The sequence below is a fragment of the Mus pahari genome, chromosome 3 (genome assembly GCF_900095145.1).
Source record: "Mus pahari chromosome 3, PAHARI_EIJ_v1.1, whole genome shotgun sequence".
Taxonomy (NCBI): Eukaryota; Metazoa; Chordata; class Mammalia; order Rodentia; family Muridae; genus Mus; species Mus pahari.
The window spans coordinates 90,282,734-90,292,828 of record NC_034592.1 but is presented as its reverse complement, the minus strand read 5'-3'; the positions used below and the strand labels follow the sequence as shown (position 1 = coordinate 90,292,828).

The window sequence follows — 10,095 nt, the reverse complement described above, 5'->3', positions numbered from 1 at the left end:
CAGCCAGGGCTACACAGAGAAACCCTGTCTCGAAAAACCAAAACCAAACAAACAAACAAAACAAAAACAAAAACAAAAACATAAATGAAGAATAAAAGATTGGAAAAAGTTACATCATAAACAATAATTAAATAATTTGGCTTTGTCAAATGACATGTGAGAAGTATCAAGTAGCAATTTGTGTGTCAGTGTATACATTTGTACATGTGTGTGTGTGTGTGTGTGTGTGTGTGCATGTACATGTGTCTGTTTCTGAAAATGTAGATGCATGTGTGAGGGAATCTATGTGAATGCCAGACAAGAGTTCACCTTCAAGTATCCTACCTCAGAAATCATCAGTCTTATTATTGAGATAGAGACTCTCATTGGGAACTGAGACTCACTCATTAGGCAAGGCTGGCTGGTCTTAGAGCCCTAAGGATCCTTGTGCCTCCACCATTCCAGCACTTGGATTACAGTCATGTGCCACCATGCATGACTTTTTAATGTGTCTGATAGGGAAAACCCAGGTTCTTTTGCTCACAAGTCAAGAATTTCACCTACTGGGGTATTTCACCCCAACATTGCAAAAATTTATCCTTTTTTAAAAGCTGGAGGAATCTAGTACCTGAATTCAAAACATACCATAAAGCTACAGTTACTAAAATAACATGGTATAGGCATAAAACCAGACACACAGTAATGGAAAAGATAGAGATTAATCACACATTAATCACAAATAACAAATGTATGCTTACGCAGTCAGTCGATTTTTTGGCATATATTCATTGACTAGGTGTTGCACGTGTGTTTTCACATAAGTATGTAATACACTTTAAACTAATTCCTTCATATGCCTCTCCCCTTCTCTTTAACATTCACCATCATCTCTTTTTGCTGCCCTAGAAAGCAGTAGCTAAAGGATTATGACCACTAAGCCAGTTCTACAGAGACTCGTTGAAGGAATACTTCAGTCTGAACAGGTGGACCAAACATGAGAGGCCATGGGAAGCAAGCCAGTAAGTAACATCCCTCCATGGCCTCTGCATCAGCTCCTGCTTTCTGACCTGCTTGAGTTCCAGTCCTGACTTCTTTCAGCGATGAACAGCAATGTGGAAATGTAAGCTGAATAAAAACCTTTCCTCCCCAACTGATTCTTGGTCATGATGTTTGTGCAGGAATAGAAACCCTGACTAAGACAATAACTATAGCTTACTTTCTATTTTTGTTATAAAGTACTGACCAAAAGCAACTTGGAGAGGAAAAGTTTTATTTCATCTTATATTTTTTAGGTAACAGCCCAACATAGAGGGCAGTCAGGGAAGGAATTCAGGACAAGTGCCTGGAGTCAGGAACTGAAGCAGAGGCCATGGACTGCTTCCTGGATTGTTCAGATAGAGTTTTTATATAATGTAAGACCATGTGCTCAGGAGTTGGACCACCTACAGTGGGCTGGGCCTTCACATAAACCATTCACCAAAGAAAATGCCCTGACAGAATCACCTACAGACCAATCCTTTTAGAAATATTTTTTCAACTTGAGCTTCCCTCTTCCCAGATAACCCTAGCTTGTGTCAAGATGACAATAAAAACAAAGCAAATAAAACCAAAAAAAAAAAAAAAAAACTAACTGCACATATGTCAATTTTCAGTTTTATCAATTTTCTTGAAAATTACATAATTTTGTTCTTCTCTATGGATGGACAAAATTCTACTCTTTATGTACGTGCGTGTGTGTGTGTGTTTTGATTACTTCTGATCAATTCTGCAATAATCATTGATGTGAAAGTGTATCTGTGACATGCTAATTTAGAGTTCTTTGAATAATACCCAGGACTGGCACAGATGGTTTATTTGGTAGTTCTATTTTCAGTTGTTTTAAAGGAGCCTCCAAATTTATCTCCACAACAATGGACTAGTTTCTATTCCCATTAGGAATGTATATGTCTTCCGTTTTCTCTGCATCTTCAACAATATTTGTTTTTATTTGCTTGCTTCTTTTAATGTTTTAAATTGAAATAACGGTATATCACTTTCTCCCCTCCCCTTTCTCTTTCACTGTTTCTCAACCAACCTCTTCTAAATTTCTCCCTTGTCCCCTCTAACTCAACAGTTGACAAGTTGACACTATTTTTTCCTTTGGCTATTATTGTTACATATGTGTGTGCTTATGTGTATGTGTGTGCTTGTGTGCTTGTGTGTGTGTGCGTATATGTGTGCGTGCGCGCGCGCGCGCGTGTGTGTGTGTGTGTGTGTGTGTGTGTGTGTGTGTTTGCATATGCATGCACTTTGCCTTGGTCCATGCTGTGAGCAGAAGCAGCAGATGGCACTGCTCAGCATCTCCCTAAGAGCCATGGAACACTTCTACCACATGTCTTTGCCCCTGCTACAAAAGCCCCAATACTGCAGTAATAGCAATGCCTTCAACCTCTGTCACAGCCTAGGAAAGACGTTCTAGAGTGGGTCACAAAAACCATGCAGCTAATATGTAAGTAGACAATACATATTGTATACTTTGTGTTAATAAGTTGATAGCATGTAATATATACTTTGTGTTGAGTCACTAGGATTTAGAATTGGCCAATATTTCCAAGAATTGATTAATATATTCTTTTCTGTAAAATCTTTTCAACCATGTATAACTCATTAGTAATGGACAGCTCTTATTGGCAAGGGAGGTCTGTGCCAATTCCTATTAAGTATTTATAAGTAAGCCCTCATGTCTAACTAGAGGAACTTGGATATGAGTTTAATAACCACAGGCATATAAGGCATTGGAGAGGGCTTGGGAGAGTGATGAGATGAGCTGCCACAGAGGGAAAGAGAAAAAATAATATAAAAAAAAAAAAAGACGACATGAAAAGAAAAAGAAAACAAAGGAAGTAAATAGGAAAAAACAACAAAGGAAGAAAAAATGAAGACAATATTGTTCTTAGACTATAAGACCCAATGGGTGGCTCCTCTGAGAAGCCTTCCTTCTAATAGGAATGCTTTGCACTCCTCACAGCACAGTTAGCTGTATAAGCTGTGACCTTTAATAAACTCTGTTATCCAGTGCAAGTCGGCACTGTTGCTTCGTCTTGTTCGTGATATTTTATCCTAGAGAATTACCCTCAGTGATAGATGATAGCAGCTGACATAGAGCCAAACACCAGGCCAGGTGACCTGCTCTTCTGGTTAATTGATGAAATCAAAGTTCAAAAAGCAAAGGCCCTAAACAAGGGCTCTCTGGAAAGTACAGGAGCTCTCTGAAGTCATTCCCAAGATCACATGACTTGGGAAAACAGAATTTTACATGGCATTTAATGTTTGTACCATATAGTGAATCTTTCTGTCAAACCCTGTTCTCTTCGGTTTGATGTGCTTCACCACATGGTAGAGCAAGCCACCAGCACAAAACCAGAAGAGAAAGCAGGAAGAGAAGGAAGGAGGGCTCCCAGAGGACTCCCAAACTCTGATTTAGGGGCATTTTATGCATGACTGGTTTTACTGTCACAATTCATACCCTTTAACTGATAAGGGATTCTATGTGACATCAGAAATCAACCAACCATACAATTGCTGATGTCATTTGCTCTCTAAAGAGCTATTGGTTAAAGTCTTAAATTTTTCATTGGGGATAAAGTCTTTGTCCTTTCAAAATGTTTTTCTATTACTTTTTTTTAACTGCTTCTATTGGATTATTTGTTACTATTTGTGAGCCACAATGGCAGGGATTATTAGCTGTTTTCTTAATTCAAAACTGAAAATTTTTATGTCTGAGCAAAGATTAAGTTGCATCATAAACAAGGAGAAAATTAGTCAAGAACCCTGCTAATGACATTTTGATGATAGTTCCATTTAGTTCTCATCAAACTTTGTTACTTTACATATTTATATGACCTTTATCTTTAAAGTGCTATGTTTTGTTCTCAGTTATTATGAAAACATGTTGCCCTTAAGACAACTACACACATGAACTAACTCACACTAAACTAAGAAAAAATGGTACAATATTATTGAATTATTTTCCATAATATGATCTTTTTTCAAATCAAAGATGTTGCTAAAAGGAGAAAAGTGTTCTTAAAAAATCTTTATCATAAATCTTTTTCTTCCTTTGCAAATCCTTTTTTCTCTCTACAAAAGCAATCTGAATGGGAGTAAAAGAAGACAAAACTTGACCTTCTGTGATCCCAGCATTAATGGGTCTGTTCATAATTCAATCTATGTGTGTGAGAGAGCATCCATGTGGAAACATAGAAGCCTGAGAGACATAAAACCTTTCCCTTTAAACATTATCTGACCCTATCTGGCACATTCACAAAAGAAGGCTTACGCATGCGTATGCTGAAAAAGCGCAGCATCGCATTGTGCAGGAGAAAGCCCACTCATTCCCTCTTCCATGGCAATGAAGTACGGAAGGGACACTTGCACACAATTTGGGAGTGTAGCAAATGAACAGAAGGTATCAAACAAAAATTAAATATTCTGTTGAGGAAACAAGCCAAACTTCTGAAATAAGGCAAGTGTGAGCATGGCTATACCTATGTATGTCAGTCGTTTGAACACATCTCTATGATACATGCATGCAATTCTTGAATTCAATTAAGTTCTCAAAATGGCTTAGAGTCGGCACAAAATATTAACCTCTTTATATTTTTTTATAAATCTTACATATTGAAATTGTCTACATCAATGCTACACATTGCTAAATATTGCCTGTCTACCACTAGAAACCAGTTTGAAGAACTCCTGGGTTTGCAGTGGCTACAGCTATTGGGCTGACTTCTCTGAGATTTTGAATCCACCCACGTTACTAAGAGCTCCAGGGTACTTTGGGCAGAACTAGCATTCAAAATCATCACATAGAATAATTGTCTCTATTCTTGAAATATGGTCTTCAGAAAAATGCAGGATGGTCTCAAATCAAAGGCAGTCTGTTAACCCAAATTTCTAGGCAGATGTCGTGGCTCAAACCTGTAATCTCAGTACTTGGAAGGCTGAGGCAGAAGGATTGACATGAGCTTAAGACACCTATGAACTACTTAGCAAGTTCAAAGCCAGACTGGAAATACAGTATGAGAAACAAAGGAGGGGCACTAACGGAATGATCAAGAAAGTAAAGACAGTAGCCAACAAGCATTGGATCCCAGGGACCTATATAGTGGGAATCTGCAATTCATCATTTGAATTCCACATGTACACCATGCAACACCCTCCCTCCACCAACAAACATACACATACATACATACATACATACATACATGCATACATACATACACATGAAAGACAATAATCCAGGAAAGGAGCGCAGAGATTTTGGTGAATACATTTTAACCTTCCTAAATCTCTTCGTTGTTTTGTCTACAAATATATTGCTTTCATAAGTTAAAAGGGGGAATTAATACAATCTTGAATCAATAAAAGAAGACCAGAAAAATCACAAGAGCTGAAAGAAAGCTAAGTATCTCTGACTTGGTAGCTGAGCTACAGTATAACCCCCAGGGGAATCTGACATGTGTGGTACTTCTCTCAGCATTGCAGTGACTACTACATCTTCACTTTCCTGTAACTTGGGAAGATCTACCTTGCTTTCAATTAGAGGTCCCTATGTGGTGGCTTTCCAACCTGGCATCCCCATCTACTGATATGGGAAGAGACCACTGAAAATGGAGGTATTTTAAATGTCTTCTCAACTCACCTGTTTGCAAATAGGTTGATGGCAATGATGTTGATGGGAACTAGATCCTGAGGCTGAGGTAGTGCTGTTCTTTACAGAACTCTAATAGGAGTATAGCTCACTAAGGGATCTAATTGCCATGCTCAGAACACTTTCGCCAAGTTGGCACCAATGACCAGATATACTAGGTCATGTCCATACCCTGGTGCAATGGCTAACTTGTCTAAACTCCACACTAACAAGCCTTCCTCCTTGACTTCACACTGGTTTGGCTGGTTCTGCCCAGTTTTGCCTAATTAGCCCAGAGTTGCTATCTACTTTTCAGAAAACCTCCAATAACACACTTTTAAACTGACAATAATGAATTACAAGCTTACAAAAAAAATTAACTTTAACATATCATTGTGTCAAAATAGCCTTGTGATCTATGCGTAATTACTGAATAAAAGGTCATTTTAAAAGAAGAGACCAGACAGTAAAACAGGAACTAAACTTGAGATTTTATGACGTTATCAGGGTTTTGAGATACATATAGAATCTCACGTTTATGTAAATAAACTGTGGGGCTGGGGTTGCAGCTTGGTGGTACAGAACTTGCCTAGCATTCACAAAACCCTGGATTCCAGCTCAGCAACATCAGAATAAAGAAAGGGGGACTGAGCTGAGAAAACATGGAAATAAGTTCCCTTAAATTTTCTCGCTTCCCTTTTCCATTATGACTTCACTTCTCAGAGTGTGCATGAACTGCAGCTAAAACCTGAATTCACTTTTGCTAACCTAAACACTGCACAATTTACACATCTAAACCAACTGAATCATTTTACAGGCAATAATTTAGTAATTATCCATGTGTTTGATTTTTGAATCAAAAAACTACCCATATTTTTTATTTGTGCCTGGTAAATTAAATATGTAACTAATTAAAATTTTATAGAAAGAACACAGCATTAGTGTTAAATAAATACAAAACTGCTAATAAGAATGCCAATATGTATGTGTGAAGATATCACAATGAACCCACTACTTTTGTAATTAACAGTTAAACTAATAAAAGACATACTAAATAAACATTAATATTATCAGACTTCTGAGAAAAGATAAGTGTTAAATTTCCATTATACTTTATATATCTAAAACGATGATCATTTTCCTTGACCACTAATTTCCTGTTCCAATGACATTACAATATTACATAAAAACAAAGGGAAGACGAGAGAGATGGATCAGTCGGGAAGGCATGTGTCTTGCATGTGCAGTAACCTGAGTTTGGATCAACAGTAAAGCCGGTTCTGATAGTGTGTATCAGCACTGCCTCAGAAAGGTAAGAGATGGAGGAAAGGAACACACACACACACACACACACACACACACACACACACACACACACAGAGAGAGAGAGAGAGAGAGAGAGAGAGAGAGAGAGAGAGAGAGAGAGAGAGAGAGAGAGAGAGAGAGAGAGCTTGTAGGCTAGCTGATGTATGCAGCAGCGACCCCAGAGACTATGTCTCAAATGAAGTAGAAGATGAGGACCCATATACAAGGTTATTCCTCTAGCCTCCACACACCTGTCATGGACACGTGTACCCTTCCTGCACTCACACCTACAATCATACACACACATACAAGGATTAGAAATATACATCAGAGCTAAAACAATGAAACAAGAAAACAATGTCATTATTTTACATTAAAAATCTCTCTAACTGTGATTAAACATATGTAGAGGGATATATTTTTTTAAAATTCATAACTAGCAACCTAATCATTTATCTTATAACTGTTCAGAGGAAGAAGCCAAAACTGTAACTTAAATCTACACAGTTGTTACTCATTGCATAGCGGGAAATGGTCACATATAATTTCTGCAAAATATTCCCTACTGATTATTCTAATCTATGTTTGCAATATCATCCTTAATACTGGCCATATATGTCCCAAAAGTAACACATTTTCACCTAAGTGTTGAATTCATGCAGAAAATTTTGTATATCTTATCTATCATCTATTATGAAAGATAAAGTTAGAAAAAACAAGACAGCCATTAAAATAAAAAAATATAATACTAAAACCTTACACTTTAGATAGATGACTTTGACCAATATTTAAATTGGTCAAACTTAAATAGCAAGTCTTTTTTCAAATGTATACATTATCTTATTCTTTGAGTTGGTTATAGATTTATTTTTCACAGTGGTTTGCAGAGACTAGCAAATCCAGGCCCACTCCTCAGGAAGATTAAATGCTTTTGCATTCCAGGGAGCGACATGAAAATCATTTCCCTCCTTTGTCTGGCACCAATTTTGTGTTATTATTTCATTTATGGAATCCGCTGTCAACTTCCCAGCATGGGCTTTGGAGGGGAGGTCTGATTTAATAGTTCTTCATTACAATATTGCCGGCAGAATCTGATGACTAGCTCTCTCAGGGTTGACATTTGTAAACTACAGCTTTCTCGTTATAGAAGATAACTGAGTTAGCCTCGCTAAAACCCAGAACAAGAATTCTATCCATAGATGTTAGTTAATACAAACAAGATTCAGAGCTACCAAAGCTCTAACGACCCTCTTACACTGCAATGTTTAAAAACAGACTTTCAAGTGCTAACTTGTAAAAACTTAAGGGAGAAACATTCAGGATTTTTCAGAAAGTCGTGGCCTGATTTGTTCTTTCTGGCATGATTATTCAGGGTGCACACATCAATAAAATAATTGCCAGTTTTGGACAACTTTTTATTTTTTCTGTTCTCAGCTTTTCAGAATTAACAAGAGTTGATCTACTGCAATACTCAAGGTAAATTTTCTGTTAATTTTGAAGTTATAGTACATTATGGTCTTGATAGTGTTAGCAAAATGAGTCCCTTACATTTGCTTGTGGCATGTGTTATTCCTCTTATGGCATGTGGCATTCCTCTTGTGTTATGGAAAGAATGACCTTTTATGGGGACTTTGCTTCTTTTTCATTCACGATAAGGTTCAACTAAAAAAAATATAAACAGTAGACATGAATCCCTGACAACAGCAACATTTATTCAAACAAAATTAACAAAAGATAATTTCTGTTAACTTTGAAGTACTTCTGTGATGACGAGCTTCATTGAGAGGACTTAGAAAGAAGAATTGGGGGTTTTTAGAAGTCAAAACTCTTACCCATACTGAACTTTTAACTTTCTGTAAAATATACAGCTTAGGAAATCTAATGCTGAGAGAATTTCCTAAGTTGCAGACATTGGACATGGATTAAGATGGTTTACAAAGGCTGGAGGGAAGGCTCAGCAGTTAAGAGCACTGACTGCTCTTCCTGAGGACCTGAGTTCAATTCCCAGCAACCACATGGTGGCTCGCAACCATCTGTAATGGGATCCGATGTCCTCTTCTGGTGTGTCTGAAGACAGCTATAGTGTATGCATAATAAATAAATAAATCTTTTTTAAAAAAGATGGTTTACAATACTTTAAAATTTACAATCACAATATAACAACTTTGAAAATTAGGTTGGGCTCTTCTATCAGAAATTTTATTTTTTCCCAATTTTTATTAGGTATTTACCTAATTTATATTTTAAATGCTATCCCCAAAGTCCCCTTTACCCCCCCTCCCACTTCCCTACCCACCCACTCCCCCTTCTTGGCCCTGGTGTGCCCCTGTACTGGGTCATATAAAGTTTGCAAGACCAAGGGGCCTCTCTTCCCAACGATGGCTGACTAGGCCATCTTCTGCTACATATGCAGCTAGAGACACAAGCTCTGGGGCTGCTGGTTAGTTCATATCGTTGTTCCACCAACAGGGTTGCAGCCCCCTTCAGCTCCTTGGGTACTTTCTCTAGCTCCTCTATTGGGGGCCCTGTGTTACATCTGATAGCTGACTGTGAGCATCCACTTCTGTATTTGCCAGGCACTGGCATAGCCTCACAAGAGGCCGCTATATCAGAGCCCTTTCAACAAAATCTCATTGTAGGAAAGAGAATAAGGTGGCTGCCATTATGTTGGGATAAGAAGTCAATGAGTACATCAAAAGTATCTATCCACACACTCCACTGGGCTAAAATGATTTCCAGTATTTTGTAATGTTGGACACAGAAGATTGTATCTCTAAACAGTGCACTAGTGACCTCCAACTGACTGCTTGAGTCAGCTCAAGCTTTTTTCCTACTATTTCCAGTTTCTGATTCAAAAAGATATAGATTTCACATCCTTATGGAAATAAAATACTACTTTTATAAATGTAAGAAATTAACTCACACAATACTCCGTCACCAGAGTAACGCCACTAGAAACAGACAGAGCTGGCATCTGACAAAGAGCTTTCTCAACTGGAGTATGTAACAACTTCGTTCTTTGAGACAGGTTCTCAGATCAGATAACCATAGGTGTGTGGGTTCATTTCTGGGTCTTCTATTCTGTTCCATTGATCTACCTGTCTGTCGCTGTACCAGTACCATGCAGTTTTTATCACAAT

The 10,095-nt window shown here is 37.8% G+C and overlaps 1 protein-coding gene across 1 annotated transcript in view; it reads right to left on the bottom strand.

Moving 5' to 3' along the window:
• The window catches only part of Dcdc1 (doublecortin domain containing 1), a 360,393-nt gene that overhangs the window by 226,492 nt on the left and 123,806 nt on the right, over nucleotides 1-10,095 (bottom strand). Inside the window, 1 exon segment of the mRNA XM_021194912.2 lies at nucleotides 8,545-8,617. Coding sequence (XP_021050571.2) covers nucleotides 8,545-8,617 — 73 coding nt within the window.